The following is a 20,223-nucleotide window of genomic DNA, read 5'->3' on the forward strand; positions in this document are numbered from 1 at the left end:
TCAGAGCTCTCATCTGCTATTACGCAACCTTTTGACCTAAATGTAAGTGATCCATAGTCGTGTGCCTCTTATCCTCTGGGTGTACAACTTAAGGATAGTAAGGTCTGCTTTACTGAAACACTGAGTGTTAGAATTTCATATTAAATCTGTACTTTGAGCTTTCTGGCTTTACCTTTTCCTGGCCAACATGGTCGATGCTTTCAGTGTCATTTTTGTTCACGTGTGAGATGTTGCTATCCTGTTCTTCCTCTTCAGTGGGAGGCTATGAGAACGTGTGCACTTCCAATTACTTATTTAGTGCTGGGTTTTTCTCTAGAACTTGCAAAGCCTTCTGAGAAGACTTTTTGTATAGTTGAAATGATTAAGCGTATGCCATCAAACAGGATCTTCTGAAGTGAACATTGTCTGTCTTGTGTGCTTGAATGAGGCTCTATGGAAAAATAGCATGTGATCATGTAGTTGCCACTATATAATGTGTATGTGTAGTGCAAGTAGAACAAACTAACGTTTCATTTGTTTTCTTGGGCTTCTGAGTTCTTAAATTTGTGATTTAACAATCTCCTTTAGGATAGGCTATTCTGGTATATAAGTGTAGATTTGTTGATTTGTTCTAGCTTCCTCTTACAATAAAAGTTCAGGGCATAACTTTTTTGCAGCTGCTGGACATAGCTTGTGATATGTTATGGAAAACTGTATAAGTTTGTACTAGGATATCAGTATGTCTTTTGACTTGTCTCAACATGGTTCTATGAGCAGTGCTTCTCATTGTGTTGCTATTGTAAACACATAGCTGATTATACAAATAGCTGAGTGTTTATTTTATTTGATGATTTTTGAATAATTGATTAACTGGCAGGTCTCTGCAGCAGGGGGATTACCATATTTATTTTAATTAACTAATTGCACAAGCATGACTTCTTTAATGTGCACTGCAGTTAACGTAAGGTATCTGCTGCAGAAATCTGTTAAGATGTTAGTGCTGCTGCTGGGCTGATGCGAAATCATCACTAAACAGTTGTACCAAGTTTTGGAGTACTTTGTAAACTTCTTGTTTTCAGATCCATCGTCGGTGTTTATATGGTATAAACCTCAAAATGGCAGACATACTGGAATTTAGTGAAGATCTAACTTGAAATAATGGCATCAAATTTAGAATTTTAGCTTGAATAAAGTCCTCATATCAAGATATTCCACTTTTCTTGGTGGATTATTCTGCTGAAGTAGGAATTGGATTGCTTTGATCTTGCTAGCTTCTTGGGAAGCACCAAAAGACATTTCCACAAAAATCAGTCTACCTCTTTCTACGCACTTGCAATAGTATTGTAGAGTTGACAGTTCAGAAAACAAAGAACAGCCTAGGAAAACCATGTCAGGAGTTGTTTGCATGGTTGCTATTGGGAGATTTATTGTAGTGAGACAATTAATGAAATAATCAAACTTTGCCAAGGTAGAAATAAAGTTGGATTTCAAATGCATCTGAGGCACCAGTAGGGCTATTTGAGCAATTAGCCTTGGAGGTATCACTTCCATTCTACATTACATAATTATATTTCTGTATTTAAACAAGACTCAGCCAAGATACCATTTACCAAGACAGATGCAGAGAATAGGATTGCTTATACCAGTTATCCTGAGGCCTTGATTTAAAAACAGCTTTCTCATATTAAAGTATAAGAGTCTGATGATAAGAGCTGCAATGTTTTAGCTGAGTACTGTGTAATGAATATTTTGGTCTTAAACAAAAAGCTCTCCTTCGCTTTGATCTTAGAAATACACTACTCGATACCCTGTCCTGTTATTTGTACTCTTTCTTGTACATAATTCTTATCTTCCGTGGTGGTTTTTCAAATCATGCAAGATCTACTGGGTCATCTGGGGACTTTACATTTGTTTTCTTTAGTGTTGGAAAGCCTGCAACCTGTATATTTCTGTCCATGCTCTTTTCTTCAAAACTTTCTTCTGAACTCTAGCTTTTGGATTTATACTTTTTTTTTCTTATCCACCTGTATTTTCATCCTTCAGCCTCTCTTTGTCTCTTTCCACACAGGTTTCTCTACCTTTAGTCACCTTGCCCTACTCTTTTTTTCTTTCTCTACATCATGGTACTCATGTCCAATTCAGTGTAAGGCCCTCTGTGCTGGAGGGTCTGCTCAGTTTGCAAAGATAACCGGTAGAGTATTTAATATCAATGAATAAATGAGTGGAGGTCTATGTCACACTGGCCTCAAGAAGTAGGAGGAGTTTTTTTTAATAGCAGTTCGTCCAATATAACTTTGCCGTGAAACCAGAAGAAACATAGAATGTTCCTGGGGAAAAAAATGGAGCAAGTCTTTTTTTTTTTTTTTTTTGTAATGAAAGAAATTGACCTTGATTTCATAGGAATGGCTGCAGTACTTCTCAATTTTTCTGAAAGCTAACTTAAAAAACACTCTCTTGTGCTGGGGGCGCTTTTAAATTATTTTACCATTCTCTTGTAAAATAGAAGTTTCCATTTCTTAAAGGGCATTGTTTGGTCAATGCCATCTGGTGTCTGTCTACCGTATTATTACACTGCATGCTTTTGACTTAATGTGACGAAGTTGCCTCAGTGATTGATGGCCAGTGTCTTTATAATGCAGGTTAAGTAGTCATTTTCTTGTAATGCATGTTTGTGGTCTCATAAATCAAGGGACTCTTCAACCCCCTAGTCTTCCTTTCCACCCACTGACACTCCTGTCCCCCTTCCCCAGAAAAAGATGGTTGCAGCTTTTAGGTCTTAGTTTAGCATCTTTAAAATACCGTAAGGGCACAGGTGGGTAGATATATTCTGCAAATGGTAGTAGTTAATGCTGGTTAAATAAAAAGTTATCCTTGTCAGTATGTCTTGACTTTTCATCACCATTTCTGCTTCTGGCAGTTGATGGCCTGTCACATCTGCTGGCAGAGCTGCTTGTGTGAGAGCTCACTAACTTGTGTCAGTCAAAATGTATGGGGGGTTAGTTTATAAGCCTTAAGAAGCAGGTCTTTGTTAGTCTGGCTCACTTTAATTGAAGTACATTAGGAGGTATGTTAATGGGAGCAGCTCTGTTCAAGCAATCAGACTGAGCAAGGGTTTAAGAGTTAGGCTGGCATTGCTAATGTTTTCTGACACAGGTGGACCCAGCAGAGGGAATCTGTCAACAAACAGATACTCAGGTATCCGGGTGACTTATTTGAAAGAAAGCTTTGGGACGTGTTTTGTTTGTTGAATTGGGGCTTGTAAGAATGGAAGGTATTTCTGACTTTGCTCACCAGCTTGGCAGGGAGCAGCTGTTTTGAAATAGCTGCTTCTGGGGAAGATTGAAAGATTCTGCATATGTGTATGGATAACTCTCATATTGACTGTTCAGTTGGCTGTTTTTATGCTGTGCTTTAATTTTCTTCAATTATCGTCCTTTCTGGAAAAGAAGGGCTAGTTTTGAGGGATTTTCTTAAAAAGTAGTTTTGTTTTCATTCTCCAGCTAAACAGCAAGTTGAACTGTGATGATTCAGTTTCTCAGAGATTAGCATTTACATCAAGACCAATCATTTAATTATAGAAAATTAACAGTTCTGAATGGCTTAAATACATAAAAGTAGGGTTCTACAATAGTGCAATGTTTGAGGTTATTCCTTTTGCCCGTAGTTGTAGCCATATCTACTAAGCTTATTGTAATTTCATTCAAAACTAATCAAATATGATTGTATACTATTTGGGTTAGCAGCTTCCCAAATTTTGACCTAAACAACCAGAGTGCATACTAAGAATCTAATTTTTTGCTTTCCTGTTGCTAATTAAAATGCTAATTGCAGATTGTTTTTATAAACAAAAATAGCTCCTAGCTAATGTGCTTGATTTGGCAACAATGAATGTTGTAGCAGAGTTGCATCTGCAAAAAACAAGTCTGAGAAATGCAAGTGCTGACAGTATTTGTATGCTAAAGTATTTGAAAACTTACACACTTTGAGAGGGGAACTGATTATTATTTTTTAAAAGCAGAACACTGTTAGAAAGGCTTTGATGGGTTATTTAGTAAGCATTTTTTTTTAAGGACGGTGAAATTCATATTGCCAGTCTAAAAGATATTTAGTAGCAGAACTGCTGTGTTTGACATCCACTTTTTATGTCTGAATGGTATAATGCAATTGGTTGGGAAATGTAGTTAAATTGGGATTCATGGATGACTTAAACGTCTAACACACAGCTCTCTTCCTCCCTTCCCCCCCCCCTTTTTTTTCCCCCCTTTTCTTTTCCCTTCCCCCCCCCCCCCTCCTGTTTCCTTAAGGATTTGCAGCACTTGCAGCAGCTTCAGCAGCAGAATCTCAACCTGCAACAGTTTGTGTTGGTGCATCCAACAACCAACTTGCAGCCAGCACAGTTCATCATCTCACAAACACCGCAGGGGCAGCAGGGTAAGTGCTCCTTGCCAGAAAAAAAAAAAAACAAAAAAAAAACAAAAACAAACAAAAAAAAAACAGCCGTAGCTTCTTGGAGGAAAAGCTGAAACTCGGGAGGTTTATATGCCTTCATTAGATGTTGATATTCCCTTGGAGAAATAAGAGTATTGCAATTAGGAGACTCTTAACAGGTTGGCTCTTTCTTGGTGTTAGACCTCAGCCTTATCAAAGTTTGTATCTTACTTCCCTACAAGGATCAGCCCAGAGATTATGTTATGGGAACATTAGTTAGCAAGGACTCTTGGGAAATGCAGCACGTGAATTTCTGGGCCAGGGTCTAGAGAAGGAAGCTTCCTGGGAAGACTACTTTCCAGAACTCATAGTCATAATCCTAGGAAGTAGCTACCTGGAGAGAGTCTGGGCTTTCTGGATTAGATCCATGCTAAAAGGGTTACAGAATTCTCAGACTGGAAAAAGGTTACAAAATCTACCATTCTTGTGGGAGACTAAAAAAGACCTTAAGCCTAAAGGGAATACAGGTAATGTTGTCATAAACTGAAATAATTACTATACCTTGGGGAAAACAGCTAGGATGCTTGTTTTCATATAACAGCACTTGTAAAGATTATTTTGGCAATAGAGTCGGTATGGCTTGCAAGTTAAATGCAAATTGATTGGTAGGTAGTAGCGCTAGACCAGTTAAGATGCTGTATAGGAGTTTCACTCTAAGAACTAATGCATTCATGATTAAATACATCACAGTACCGATTACACTGTTTGTTGATACCCTCAGGCAACTGTATTTGGCCATGGCTGATATACTCCAATGCCGATAGAATCCAGTGGCCTTTTTTTCCTGTCTCTTCTACATGAATTCCACTTAGTTGTTCAGGTCTAGTAATCCAAAGGTTCTTGTTCAGAAGGCATATCCTGTTATGGCTAAAGAGTCTTCCAGAGTTTGGCTGTCCTGTAAAGCAGCTCTTTGCACCTCATTTTCTTCTATTCCTTTCAATTTTGTTCCATGCATCATTTCTTCTTACACGCTATGACTTGGATAGAACTGGCTTTCCATTGTGCTGAAGCTCTCTTACCATCTGAATGCTCTAACATTTGAATAAAGGGCTAGTCAAAATTAACCTTCTTTTAACAGTACTTGATTTAGGAGAGCTTTTATACCAACACTGGTAGAGGATGACTAAAAGACTGAGGCATTTAGTGTTGTACTAGTTTCTTAAAATGAAGCAGAACTTAAAAGATTTTTTTTTTTTTTTTTTTAGAAGACATGGAACTTCACTAAAGTTTTGTTCAAGGATATTCAGCATTGTTAAAACTTGAAAATATTCTTTTAAGCTAACAGCAGGCAAAAAAGCATTGTTTTGAAAAACTCAATAATCAGCATTCATGTCTGCCTACAGTTCTCAGGGAATTTCTCCTGGGTTTTCTAAATATCTGTAATATCTGTATTTCTAAAAAGTCTCTGAAGTTGCTTCACAAAGAAGGAAACTGACAGAAGCATATTATATTCATCTCTCAAAATGAGTTGTTTGCATTATAGAAAGGAAGGAAGGCTTTTTGTTTTAAGTCTTCTGAAATAGAATAACTGCCAGAAGAGGCTTTTATAGTATATTTTCCAGGGGCCTGCTCTGAGAATGATTTCTTGACTACAGTTAAGACCTGCATATTGCTGTCTTCAGTGACACAGTGTGTATGGAAACACCATGTTTTACTGGTAATGTGCAGCCTGGACAACTGAATAGTTCAAAAATGTAGGAAGATTTATATTCTGTATTCTGACCATCAGCCACTAGTGTGACAACCTTCCAAACTGGAATGCTTGAATGGATCTAATTTTCTTCATGAGCACTCAGTGATAAAGCAACGTGTATGTCATAATAGTCCTTATCTTACTTTCTGGGTATGGCTTTCTGCAGTATTTCATAGTTATTGTTAGAAGATCTCAAACAGCATGTTATCATTTATGAGAGAGATTGAGAAAGGGTGTATTTTTTGTCTCTGCTGTTGAGCTGACTTTTCCTTGTTCTTGTCCTATTGCTGCATTAGTCAACTTCATAAAATAAATAATCTGAAGAAACTAGCATAAAAGCTTTTATTTAAAACTAATGACATTCAGGTTTTTTTTGGATGCCTTATTGGTATTGCATACAACTTTATATATATGCACCCATTTAGTAGTTAAGTAAAAATTCAGATTTATTCATCAATTACCTATTCTGGAAGAAATCTGTTGCTTTACATACTATACTACATATTTTTTGTCATGTCATATATGTGAGACATTATTTTTGATACAGGAGAACAGTATTGAAAAAAATGAGTAAAGAATAGTATGCCTAAGCAATGTCATAGAAGACATGCAAACACTTGATAGAGAAACTTCTTTTACTTGAAGAGATGATGGGGGCCGAGCAACATGATCATCAGCAGCCTTATATAGATTCTTAGAAGGGGTTGAATGCCGTGGCTTAAGCCCTTAAGATCCCACTTCTGCAAAATTCTAGGAAATTCAATACTAAAAATATTAATTTGTTATTCTGTATTCTTCAACACACAGGTCACAGCAGCAGATGTGAATTTTTCCCTGTAAATCCACTGCCACGTGTCCAATTCCATTTTCACGATTTCTACTTACTCAGTGTTATGTTTTAAAAAAAAAAAAAAAAAAGTTTGTTTTTTTGTAACTTTTAATAGGTAATGTCATACCTGAAGGAATTGTTTCAAGCCTCAGCAGATAAGCAGAAGATTACATGGAAGTAGAAATTTGGAACAATTTTTTATTTAGAGCAATTATGTCCTTGCCTATAGTAGGGGGATGGGAATTAGATGATCTTTAAGGTCCCTTCAAATTCAAACCATTATATGGTTATTGTTAAAGTTGCAGGCAAGAAGGTAGCATGTTATGTTCTCTTCATACCTCTTGTATCTATTCTGTGAAGTGATAGATATGTTGCTAGAATCATCAGTTCAACATCATTTACTGTAACTGTACTTGCTTTTTAAAAATATGCTCAGATGACCATTCACCTTTCTATGTGGAAGATATTGCCAATAAAAATTATATTGATAAAAATCTGAATGGAGGGGGAGAAAGGGGAACGGTGCTGCGTTTCATTTAAATTCATCTTGCAAACAAAAGTTAAAATGTGAGAAAAGACTGCATTGTTACGAAGGCGTGAGAACTGGTTTAGAAACAAGATAAGGAAAGTATTTAGAAAAACAAATATGGAAGACAAGCTCCTGTTTAGCTTTAAACATTAAGTCTGGGCTTACCTCTTCAAGTTATTGCTGTTTATTATTAAATGTGTTACACGATTTCCATTTTTTTTTACTGTAAAAATACCTGAGATGATGGCAGCAAGCCCAGTCCAGCCCTGTTCTTGGATACTGTCTAGTTGTACTACAGATTAAAAAAAGTTGCCTCTGCTTCTTCTCATATGCATCAGATTTGTAACACAAATGTTAATCTCATCTGTGACTGTGCACCTGCACTGCCCTTACAGGACTCATTATTTTGTTGATAATATGCTATGTGAACCAGGTATAAGTGCTTTGGTGCCATCAGAACACAGATGAGGATGCCATGTTCTTCATTCTCAAGAGAATCTTAATGACAGCGTATTTGGTGACACAACTGCATTTTATTCAACTACTGACCCAAATTTGTGCCCCAGATGAGGGAAAATCTTAAAGTGGGATGGGAAAGAACTTGGACGAAGTGATTTAAAGGGTGACTTCTCCCTGGGCTGCAAGTACTCATTACCAAGTTATAAATTTAATTGTTAATGCTTACTGCCTACTTTGAAAGTCTTCTGGTTCTAACCATCCAAGTGGCATCAATAGGTGAAAATGTTGATTTTTTTCATTGTAGTAGTGTGGCAGCACCTTTTCATGGATCACTGAAGCGATAGTCTTCAAAACTGCACAGCATATTTGCAACATGTTCTTGAACTGATGTTAAAGGATGCCTTGGTACTGCAAAAGGGGCAGCAGTTTAATATCTCAGTGCAACACATTGGTAGGAATCCATAAATCAGTACTTTCTCTGTTTTCGCTCCCAGTATGATTTCATTTCTGAGTCCCCACTTTGGAAGGACTGGGTTAGATGAAACAAGGCACACCCAAGCACCCTGGAGTTTCTTTGCATCAACAGCTATCAACAAAGTTAATCAAATAACACTATGTAATGTGTAGTGTGATACCCATTCTTCTTCCCTCTCTGTTGTTTTCAGTTAATCAATTTAAGATACTGTAATGGTTTAGCTTTACACGCCCACTTCCAGGATATGTTAGTGAGAAGATGAACATATTTGGCAGAGAAAAAGCAGTCAGGTTTTTCTTCGATTAAAAGTTTCACTCTTTTAGGGAGATCAGTTAGAGATGAATTATGCATTGTGTGTCTGGGCCAACTTTTAAAAAAAATCATGCTGAAAAAAATGGCACTTAAATGTTAGTTTTATCTGTGGTTTCTTTTTTGACAGTAACAGCTGAAGCCCAGGTCAGTCCATAGGGACTGTTGGCTGGCAGGAGGATTTTTTTTGGCTTTGGGCCATTATTCACACTGTTTGTAGATATTAAAGGAAAAAGCCTGGGTGATGGTAGATGGATTTATTTTAACTATTTTAAACAAAAGTAGATACCTCTAAAACATGATACTTTTATTACATAAATCTTTATGTCCATATGACCATTCTTTGGAGCTTTACACAAGTGTTTTATTTGATATTTTTAATGCAGTAATACTACTGGGCTCTTGCTATTTCTGACCCTCTGCTTTGGGTTCTACCTCTGTAAAGTTAGGTATGCAAGTACAGTAGTTCTTACAGATTCAAAAAAAAAATATAGGTTGGAAGAGACCTCTAGAAATCATGTAGTGTTGGTCACACCCCATGCAGTTGCAGTAGGGTATTTAGTGGCATGAGTAGTGGAGATTTGAACATCTTCAAGGCTAGCGATTCTGCAACCTCTTCAGGTACCTGCTTCAATAAGAAAAAAACATACCCACCTAACAGCAACCCCCCCTTCCTTGAAGAGGAAAAATTCTAGCTGAAGTTTTTCATGTTCTGGTTTTTATCTATAGCTGCTTACTACTTGCACGCACCCTCAAGAAGACTCCATTTCTGTCCTTGAGGACAACAATAGCCGAAAAATCCAGCACTTGTACCCATTCTTATTCCTTCCTTGTACGGATGTTCCAGCCTGTTAGCCATCCTAGTGGGCCCTGAATGTGTATAATCATGGATGCCATTGTTTCTTGTACTGGGAAGCCTAAGGCTCAACGCAATGCTCTAGCTGTGGTGTCTCAAGTGCCAAGCGGAGGGGCAGAATCACGGCCCTTAACCGGCTGCCTATGCTCTTACTAATACAGCCCAGGATGTGGTTAGCCTCCTTCAGCGTTAGGGCACGGTGCTTACTTATATTTGTTGTGTTTTCCCCCAGCATCACCTGGTCATTTTTTGCAAAACTGCTTTTTAGGCTAACAATGCCTGGCCTTTATTGCTGTACTACAGGGTCACTCCAGCTTATAACTAGGACTTCACATTTTCTTTCATTGATCTTCACAAGATACCATTTGTCCAGCCAGTCTAGACCCTGGCTTCCAACATATTCTACTCTCTACTTTTTGGATACTGTCCACAAAATAGCTGAAAATTTGTTCTGCTCCATCATTTTTGTAGTAAAGACATTAATCAGCATTGGCACCCATATCACTCCCTGAGGAAATGAAAAAGTCTGAAACGCAAATACCACAGCAGTTACCTAAGAGGTGCAGTTTTGAATTTACACTATATTTAAAGGCAGTACTATGCGCCCTGTATATTGTCACTGAAGTTATCTTCAAAGTGGGGATTAATAGTCTCTTCTCAGAGAAAATGAAGGTGAAGCTTAGGCTAGTCTAAGTCATGTCTGGAAAAAAAGCTAAACTATAGCTGCCCACTTAGGGAAGCCATTAAGAGCCCAAAGTATATGCATGACATGCTTTGCTGAAGCAGTTCAGCTGCTTTCCCAATTATTACTTCAGTCAGCTAGTGGCTCGGCTTCAACAGACTTGTTCTTTCTCCCATTTCTACCTGAGAGACCTTGTATGGGTATTTCCTAAGTAGGATAAAATGATGTAAAAACTGAGTGTATGGAACACGTTCAGAATATTTTATTCTGTCCTTCAGTGATAATTAATTCAGAATGTACAAGGGAGAAGAAAATGAGGAAAAGTGTAGTCATCTCATGCTCTTCAGTAGAAGTGTTATTGCCAGAAAAATATCCTCTGGGATTTCTTTGAGGACAAAAAAATCACAAAAGGACAATCCTAATTACTCTGATTACAGTCACAAGATGAGTCAGTAACTTGTGATCGATTGTGTTAGCAGGTGGATTACGGGTCAAATGTGGTCACTGTCAGCTGCCTGTTTCTTGTTTCGTTGTTGGTCAGCTGCTCTATAGCATCGTTGCGATGGCTTGTCCCTTTCTGTTTCAAGTTAGTTAAAATTTACAGTCACTAAATAAAGTTCAAAAACTCTTCGCGTATAGATGACTGATCACTAATTAATAATTAGATTTGGGTAGTTGAGATCATCTTTCAAGAGAGCAGATATTTGCCTTGCAAAAAGTATTGTATAGCTACCAGTATGTAGTGATCTTGGAAATTCCTTGAAGTGATCCATTCCCACCCTGAGGCCTTTTAAAAAGCAGCTGAAACACGTTGATTACGGGACACAAAGAAAATGTATGTAGTTGTCTATGGTGCCATATTATGTTGCATAAGCAGCCAGCTTTATTCTGTAGGTCTTGAGCATTTTAACAGTAATGCATTGTATCTAAAAATAAATATTCAACATTTGTTGCTTTTTTTTTTATGATAAGATCAGAAGACAGTTCTGTAGTTCAGTATCCCCCTTTGAAGTTACATTTTCTCGTTCGTACTCCATGATAGTCCTAGCTTTTGTCTCCTATGGCCTTAACCTCTCATAAAACATCCACTTTCCCACTCACTATTTATCAAGTCCTGAATTCCTGCGTCCCATGTCTGTACTCTGGTAAGAGATAGCTGGTCATGAGTGGTGCACATGATGGATTGGCCAGCTGATGTGCCAAAACAGGCCATGTTAAACTCAAATTGCACAGTTTTCTTTATGTGATACTTATTTGGTGTTCTGTCCTCTTAGTGGCTATAGTGTCCATCTGTTGTCATGTCACCCCTGTTTTTAGGAACTTGGTATATTGAAGATGTTTGCTAAACATAGATTTAATTAGTCAGGCTCTAAAATAATTATAGGGGAAGTTGATAGATGTAGTCAGAAGTTACATACAGAGTACAGTATTATTCATAATAAAATCGAGGGAGTTGACTAACCATAGGTCTATCTTTGTCAAGATTCTTACCCTTTAAAATGTATTTTAGTAATGCAGAAAAAAAATAGATAACTCCTGTTTAAATTATGTAGATTCAAGAGTATACCTCAATTTTAGAGAGATTTGATAAACAGTGCAAATAGCAGACTGGAAGAGTTTATTTTTAGAGTGACAGCATATTGTGTATGTTGGTTGTATCAGTCTCACTTGTTCTTTAATGTTGTCATTTCATAATAGTGGAGGTTTTCATATATTAAGTGCAATGTTTATTCTATTTGTGCAATTCAAACAGTGTTCTATATCTCGTTACTTTTGTAAAAGATTCCTTCTTTATTTCAGCCAGGAGGAGGTAATCTGGGCTTGTTTTTTCTTCTGGCACGATTTGCTTTGCTGGAGACATATGTCTTCTTGTTAGGCGGCTGGCATGGGGTAGCATGGAGAGAGAGAAGAATGATTAGAGCCCAGTCTGTGTATTTGATTAATATTCAGTCGCTGAAGTCCTTTTTGCTCCCTGACTCTTGGTCAGCTTTGATTACGGAAAGAAATTTACCTGTAACATCTGTAAGCTGAAAGGGGCAATAAATGATTCCTGCATACAGAACTGGAAGAACTTAGGTCATTACAGTTTCTACAGAGCGGTGTGGCAGAGGCTACTTCATTTCACCTGTCACTGTAAATGCTACAGGAAAATACAAGGATGTTTTGGATTGAAAAGTCCAAGGTCTGGAAATATCTCTGCAGGGATAAAAATAAAGGCTTCCTTCTCAAATTTGTTATAATTTTAATTATTTGGCAAGAGTCTTGTTTCACCTCATGTCATGTTCTAGTTGTTGCTGTACAGATGAACCAAAACCACCCTTTCCTCTTTCCAGGTCTCCTGCAAGCGCAGAATCTCTTAACGCAACTACCTCAGCAAAGCCAAGCCAACCTCCTGCAGTCTCAGCCAAGCATCACCCTTGCCTCGCAGGTCAGGCTTGTTTCTACAGTTCATAAGTTGCTGTGGGGGGGGCCGTGAATTATTACGAGTGAGGGGACTCTTTGTATTGGTTACAGGAGTAAATGCAGCTAAATTATAGCTGCAAATATAGCAATAATAGTGAGTTTGTCTTTCTGGATAGATTCAGTATAGAACTGAAGTATCAGTAACTTCAGTTTTATAAGTTTCTACTCTAATATGCTTTTTTTTTTTTTTTTTCCTCCACACTTAACACCCTTAAATTCTATTTTTAGCTGAAATTTTTCATGTTTGATATTTTGAGTTAATGGGACTACAGCAGCGTTTGATCTCCTGTAGGGTTTTCTTGGACAATATAAGAGTTTCTTAAATTTAGAGGAACAAGGTGTGGGCTACCCAAAAACCTCAAAAAGAAGATTACAGATTAGTATCGTTTTATTTTTTATTTTTTTATTTTTAAAAAAGGTTGCAGTGGTAATCTGTTTCTATTCTTGCCTAGTTGTTCTGCTATTATTACCAAGACATTGCCAATCTTATTAGTTACCTTTTCTGAAGGCAAAGGTATTGTCAGAAATGCATTAAAATATTCTGTTAGATATATGTTAAAATATTAAAGCTCGGTGATTAAGCTTTCAGACTGTAAGAAAGGCAATTTTAAGGTTGCACGTGCCTGCAAATTTAATTTTGATTCACTCTGGATTTTACTATGCAGTTTAGTTACATGACTGCATGCTGTTTCTAAAATAGTGTGTAATATCATCCAGTATCTCCTTGCCAACCTGGCTACATGTAAGAAATTTTTAGCCTGTAATAAGACACCTGGGTCTATCAGAGTCTTAGAAAACTGTATTTTCTGTCATACCACCTATAGTATTTTTCATGTACTATGCGGAAAATGGAATTTGTCTCACCTCTGTAGTTCATACTGTGGTTAGTAGCATGATTCCCTGCTAAAGATTATGCTTGGATTAAAAGAAGTCTCAAAACCACAAAGAGAAAACAAATTATATAATGGGGATGAAGCCAATAAAGACATAGCAGTAATTATCCAGTATGTTTAATGTAAATTTAAAAACTCTAAAACCCCCTATAGGGTGACACACATATCTGCAATCCTAGAAAGATCATATATGATCACATTATTTCTCAAGTAATGGAATTATAGATGCTGACCTTCCTCTACCATCTGTTGTACACTGCACAATACTGCTGTACTAAGCCAGGAGAAAAACAACATACGGAGCTACGTAAAGACTCTGCTATGTATGGAGAATTTCTTTTAGAACAGCCATTTCTGGATATTTGCAAGCTATTCTGGTGTTGCATAGACTTGAAGCTGTTCTTAATTGTGCAGAAGAAGCCTGTAGTTTCAGATCTGGGCATAAGATATAAAACCTATTCAACTGAACTGAACAGAATTTAACTAGAGTGAAAGATTTGTCTCTGCATTTCAGTTTATCTATTGCACAGAAAAAGTAGAGTTATACACAAAACATATTTCCAGTGTTTCTGTTGCACATAAAACATGCACTGTGCAATACCAGATCTTAATATATATTGTTCACCTGCGAATATTTTCCATCATGCTCCGTTTTTTGATTATTTTTTTTTAACAGATTCTTCTTACTGCTGCATAGCAAAATATTAGCAGTATGCTAATATTCAGGAATATTGAACCTTGTGCTGACTTCCTGGAAAACTAGCCTTTTATGCTGGGAAAAAAAAAAAAAAAAAAAAAAAAAGATCTAAAAGGAATTATTTTCCCTAGGTTGCTTTTGCTTAATTTCTCATATCACCAGGGCATCTACCCTTATTGTTGCAAGTCTAAATGGAAGGGTTAGAGAGAGATCTGTTTTTTCTTACTGGAAGAGTTAAGTCAGTCCCAAGAGATGGCATTAGAGGAAACTTCCTATGTTTGCTGTCCCTGTAGGTGCTTGCTGTTCCAAGATTCAATAGGAGGGTTGAATCTTCGGGTCTGATGACAATCTGCCACCACACACAAGCAGTAAATTCAATTTAAAAATGATTAAAAGGGGATGAATGTCAAGCAGTCTATAAATGATAGAACTGTATGAAGTAGGAGTGTTCAGCCTTTCTTTGAGCAGCTTCTGTAGCAAGTGAAAGTTGTTGGTTATGTGCTGCACTGAACATCTCTTTTCTTTAATTGGTTCTGACAGAGCCTTTAAAAGACTGTCATACTAATACAGTTTTCTGGATTATGACTTGAGAGGAATGTAAATAAATTGGAAGAACTTTCAGATTACTGGAAATGCCAAATTCATTGATCTTTCTCATAGAAACCATATGTACCTTTTCTAAATCTAATTTTTGCTGAGTATTCTTTTAAGTCTGATTTTCATCTTTTCCTTGCTCTCTGTCTTAATAGCCAGCAACCCCAACACGCACAATAGCAGCGACCCCCATTCAGCCACTTCCACAGAGCCAGTCAACACCAAAGCGAATTGACACTCCCAGCTTGGAGGAGCCCAGTGACCTTGAGGAGCTTGAGCAGTTTGCCAAGACTTTCAAACAAAGACGGATCAAACTTGGATTCACTCAGGTGAGACTGCGTACCTTAGTGCCTGCCAGTGTGGAATCTGAGGTCTCATCTTTCAAGTCTGGAGGGAGACTACAATTCCACCTTTTCCTAGGAGTACCTTCTTAAATAGGGTTATGCTCTGGCCTTTATGTAGGGGATTTCTCAGAAATAGCAGAAAAAGCCATACATACATCTTACATCCCTGTTGGTTTTAAAGCATAGCTGTTTTCCCAGCAGGTCCATGCATTTACCAGCTCCAGATGTCATTGCATGTGCTCTATTCATTCTATAGGATTTAAAATGAATGGGACAAAGCACTTTAAAGCTGCCTTCAGAAGTACAAAGTTCCAGAAAATCATACAGCACAATTAACTGCTCTGTGTGTTTAAAAAGTATGTCACAACTGTGAATTTGCTTTGGATGTCAAAGGGTTTTTATCTCTCAAGCGTATTTTGCTATTAAACATCAATGATTTCTGTATTTAATGCTTTTGCTAAGGTTCCTAAACAAAACCTGAAAGGGCTGTTACCTTTGAAGTTCACTGCTTACAGAGGTGAACTGGAGTAGTGATTTTTTTTTGTTTTATTTAAAAGCTCAGAAATACCAACAGAGATGAAGAAAACTAATTTGAACATATTGAAAATGGTTGAATGAGGAGTACAATTAAAAGTACAGTGTGCAGTTCTGTGTTCTGTTATTCTGCTGAAGGGAAATGCTGCTTGCATACAAGAGTCCTTTCTTATTAATATAAAAATTAAATGTTTTCCTACAAAATAATCTGTCCAGGTAAACAATTCCTTTTGGCAGGAGCCTATGTGAAGCACAGGCTTGTTTTGCCAGAAGAAATACCAAACAAAAATCAAAGTAGGTATTTAAAATCCTGAGCTCAGCAGTCAACCCACTATATGTGATTTGTCCACCCCTGGAATAAGTAAACCTACTCTAGTCGAAAGTTTGTGCTGAAGTGAGATTTATTTTTCTGATAAAGTTCTAAATGTTTGAAAAGTCAGGGTTCATAATGAAAGTTCCTGGCAGCATCTTAATTATAACTGAAGAACAGAATGTTGCTAGTGAAATTAGGTGTGTTTTGGTGGCATGTGTGCCTTCTTCCCTTCCTTCTTTCCACTAGAGGGAGGTACAAAATACAGCAGTGATGGATGAACATGAAAAACAGAATAAAGCAGAGCAGAGTAAAATATAAAAGCTTCCTTATAGCCTGATTGAGGAGGTTCATGTAGATCTTTAGTTAATTACGTTTAATCTGCCCTACTGTGAGGTAATTATTAAGCCTCAACTCAAGTTTTTAAGCTATGGGTTAACCCTTCCTTATTGACCCTGTTGTGAATTTTCATGGTCAGGAAAAATGAACATAACTGCTCAGGCTTGCAGTTCAGTATTTTTTTGAGTATAAAAAATGTAAACCTAGAGAAAGTGATCAAATGGCATTCAGTCATTCTTACCCTGCATTGAGTGTGTACCTATATAATTAGGCAGCTCTAATAACTTCTATTTAATTGCATAGTTGAATAATTAGAAATCCCTGTTTATTTGGTTTCTTATATCTGGACAAATAGATTGCCTTTCAGAGGATAATACTTTTTTTTTTTTTTTTTTTTTTACAGTAGTACTGTAAGCTTTTTCAAACTCACCCCACCCCTGCTTTTCAAAGATTTAAGTTTGCATTGCAAACTAATCACTAAGTTTATTCTATCTGCATAGAGCAATATAAAAGGTTTTGAATTTGAGTAGTGTCTTTTCCTCCTGCCCCCAAAATTCTCCAGAGTAGACGTATTTAAATCTTTTTGTTTAGCTGTTTTTCCTTAAAAATGTCTCTTACGTTTGACATACAGAGATACAATGAACACATTGCATCTTAGTGTTATTGCAGATGTGTGACTGATTGGTCAGGACAGATTGAAGCTATGTGAACATACGTTTTAGACAATGTTATTGTTGCTCTCTACAAGATATTGCCTTTGCTAGTCCATCCAAGCTTCCTAGCAGAGCAACATATACAAGAATGATGTACCTTACAATCAGTTTTATTTCATTACCAGAGTGTCATTCAATCTATTAAGTAGATCAGACATCGTACCTTCATCCTCTGTTCCACCCATCCTTTCAGTGGCCCATCCCAAAACATAAAATTATCATCCTAATATATAAATTGCTTTGCCTACAGCTGAAATGCTGCCACCTTTCGGCATCAAAAACTCTTGACAAAGAAATGGTTAACTATTCATTTTAAATCAGATGGCAAATGTTAGTAAGAACAACATAAATACCAGAATTAAATTTGGTCAGGGGACTGGAGCAAATTTCATAAGTCTTTCCTGCCGAGATATAAATCAACTTATCTCTAAAATGGTTTACATAGCCAGGTTTTCTTCTTCATAAACTCACTAGAGCATCCATGTTACTTACTTCTCTTGGAATGATTTATGAGGTTTGAAATGTACAAAATCCTGGGATATGGGTAGAGATACAAATGTGTTTCCACACATTTCCTTTTCTGTTTGAAGGGCTTACAAACCAATTGTTCTGGTCCCCTTCTAGGAAGGAATTTTTCTTCATGCAGTCTGCACAATTTGCTAGGCTTAGCAAAGGTTCTCTTCCTTGCTTGGATGTAGCCACTCTGCATGCTGTTAGTATACGTGTCTCAAGCGGTGGTTGTGGATCTGACCTAAAGGAAAGAAAGCAAGCTTTATGCAGCATCCAACTAACTCAATTGCAATTAAGCTCCACTAACTACGCTCAAGCTCTTCAGTCTTTTCTTCTAGACTTTTCATTGCTTCTTGTATTTAAAGATCTAAATTTATCTAATTTAGAGCATATAGCAAAAAAATTACTAAGTTTTCAGAAAGGGCAGGACCTTCATGCTTTAAAACAAAACCGGAGAACATTATGGGTTTTTTTAGTGGCTATGATCAAGAATGGATTTTTTTTTTAAATGAGACTCTGCAAGTGTAAACTATATAGAAGTGTATTAGGTATGAGCAGAATGTCTGAAAGCCAGCTAAAACTGAGTTTTGAAAAGAAATAACAGATGTAAAGATGTGATTATCTGTCTGTATAGCATAAAAGCTATTGTGGATAGCTTTTAGCAGATGGGTAATGGTAGCAGAGACTACAGTTAATCAGTATTTGATATGGTTCAACTTCTTGTCTGCTTTGAAATGCATATCTGTGGGGAAAAGTTTGATTTGAACATCACAGAAGGTACTAAAAGTTCAGATAAGAGTATTTTTGCATTTATTTAAATGTGATGTAAGTTTGTAGACAAACCTCATTCATCTCTTCAAGAGTGTTTTACTACTAATACAAGGACATGAATTCACTGCGTTTCTTATTTGAACTTTTCTTCTTCAGTGTGAAATATGTAGATACTTAAATCTGCTCCCAAAGCATTTGGCTTTTCATTTTTTTTAAAGAACTAAGAGAAAAATTACAAGTTAATATTCAGTGGAATGTTCTGCTTAGTGATAATGCTAAAAAGACAGAGCATGAGGGAATTTCTGCAAAGAGTTACATGGTTAAATTGCCTGTAGTTTGAAAAGATAACATTTCTTTATCATTATTTGCTTTAGCATGAATCTTGTTAGTGCCAAGCAAGTTTCTGTGAAACCGAATCCCACCCAGCAGTGGAGTCACTAGGAACACAAGGATGTGGCAGGATTCCTTGCTTTGGAAGTACCTGTGTTAGTGAATCCCTTTTTTCTCTTTCTTTGTCCAGGGTGATGTTGGGCTCGCTATGGGCAAACTCTATGGAAATGACTTCAGCCAAACTACCATCTCTCGCTTTGAAGCCTTGAACCTCAGCTTTAAGAACATGTGCAAGTTAAAGCCACTTCTGGAAAAGTGGCTCAATGATGCAGGTGAATGAGTCTGTGTATTTCTTCACCAGCCTACCAAAATCAGTAGGATTTTGAAAAACTGAAAAACTGCTTCGTTGGTGCCCTTATGGTTTTATGAAGCCACCAATCTTTGTAACTGTCCATGGGACAAACAAGGGTATAGGAATAAGTGTCCATATTTCCCTATTTATGTGCCCACGTACATCTGAAAGAGTTCCACTGTGAACTTCTAGAATTGTGTTCTGCAGTCAGCTGAATAATTGCATGGGGTGAGGTATAATGTGTGTCATGGTTTTCCTCCTTCGTGTATGTTAATGCATATAACTTCTAATCCTCTTCTAGCTTTCTTTTTCAGATGTGTAATAGAGAGAGTTGCATGGTTTGTTGTTTCAGTAAGCAGAGCTTATTGCATTCATCTCCTCCCACGTCCCCTGTGTGCATTCTTTTCATCTCTCTCCAAGGGTCCTTATAAATGCTCTCTTTCTCCCCATAGGAAGAGTTCTTTACAGCTTAGGGTTTTTTTCCTTCCAGAATTATTTTTTTTTCCTGGGAGAAAAGTTATTCATGATGACAGCATGTATTTTTTTTTCTTTTGTGCCAGCAAAAGGAGCTTGGATGATGGTGCTAGGTGTTAGGATAGAAAACGTTTAAGAGTGCTGTCAGCCGTTTCTTTCTTCGAAGGATACAACTGTACATAGTACAAAACTGCTGATGGATCTGCTAAACATATGGCAGAGACAGTGTGTGCCCTCCTATTTTTATCAAAATGAAGAGGGCTTAATGCCAAAGCCTACAGTATTCCCTGAAATTTTGAAATTAATTGGATGTAATGTTTAAAATTTGTCCTACATTGAAAGAAGGAATTGTCATTTCTGTTGTGCTGACAGGGGCTATCCTTAGGTAATCTGGGATCTATGATAGAAAACATAGAAAGATCTTTGCAGCAAATGCTCTAGTCCACAGGACAGTCGTCCCCAAACCTTGCAGCAATACTGAGCAAGTCTGATGCTGCAACCAGTGTCATAATTTCCTTTTTCTTCTAACCTGAAGAAATACTTAGATCTGTAAAGTGAAGTTAAGGACTGTAAACAATGTTGGGGTCCTTCACAGCCTGG

The 20,223-nt window shown here is 37.1% G+C and overlaps 1 protein-coding gene across 2 annotated transcripts in view; it reads left to right on the forward strand.

The window, feature by feature from the left end:
• Positions 1-20,223, forward strand: part of POU2F1 (POU class 2 homeobox 1) — a gene marked incomplete at its 5' end in the record, with an annotated part of 105,523 nt that overhangs the window by 76,027 nt on the left and 9,273 nt on the right. The window contains 4 exons of one of the 2 annotated variants that reach the window (XM_084281337.1): positions 4,284-4,410; positions 12,633-12,727; positions 15,102-15,275; positions 18,988-19,129. In XM_084281337.1, the coding sequence (XP_084137463.1) occupies positions 4,284-4,410; positions 12,633-12,727; positions 15,102-15,275; positions 18,988-19,129 (538 nt within the window). The remainder of the gene's footprint in view (positions 1-4,283; positions 4,411-12,632; positions 12,728-15,101; positions 15,276-18,987; positions 19,130-20,223) is intronic. The other variant, XM_084281338.1, reaches the window with a different exon arrangement.

This window comes from Netta rufina, assembly GCF_964035555.1.
Source record: "Netta rufina genome assembly, chromosome: 1".
Taxonomy (NCBI): domain Eukaryota; kingdom Metazoa; phylum Chordata; class Aves; order Anseriformes; family Anatidae; genus Netta; species Netta rufina.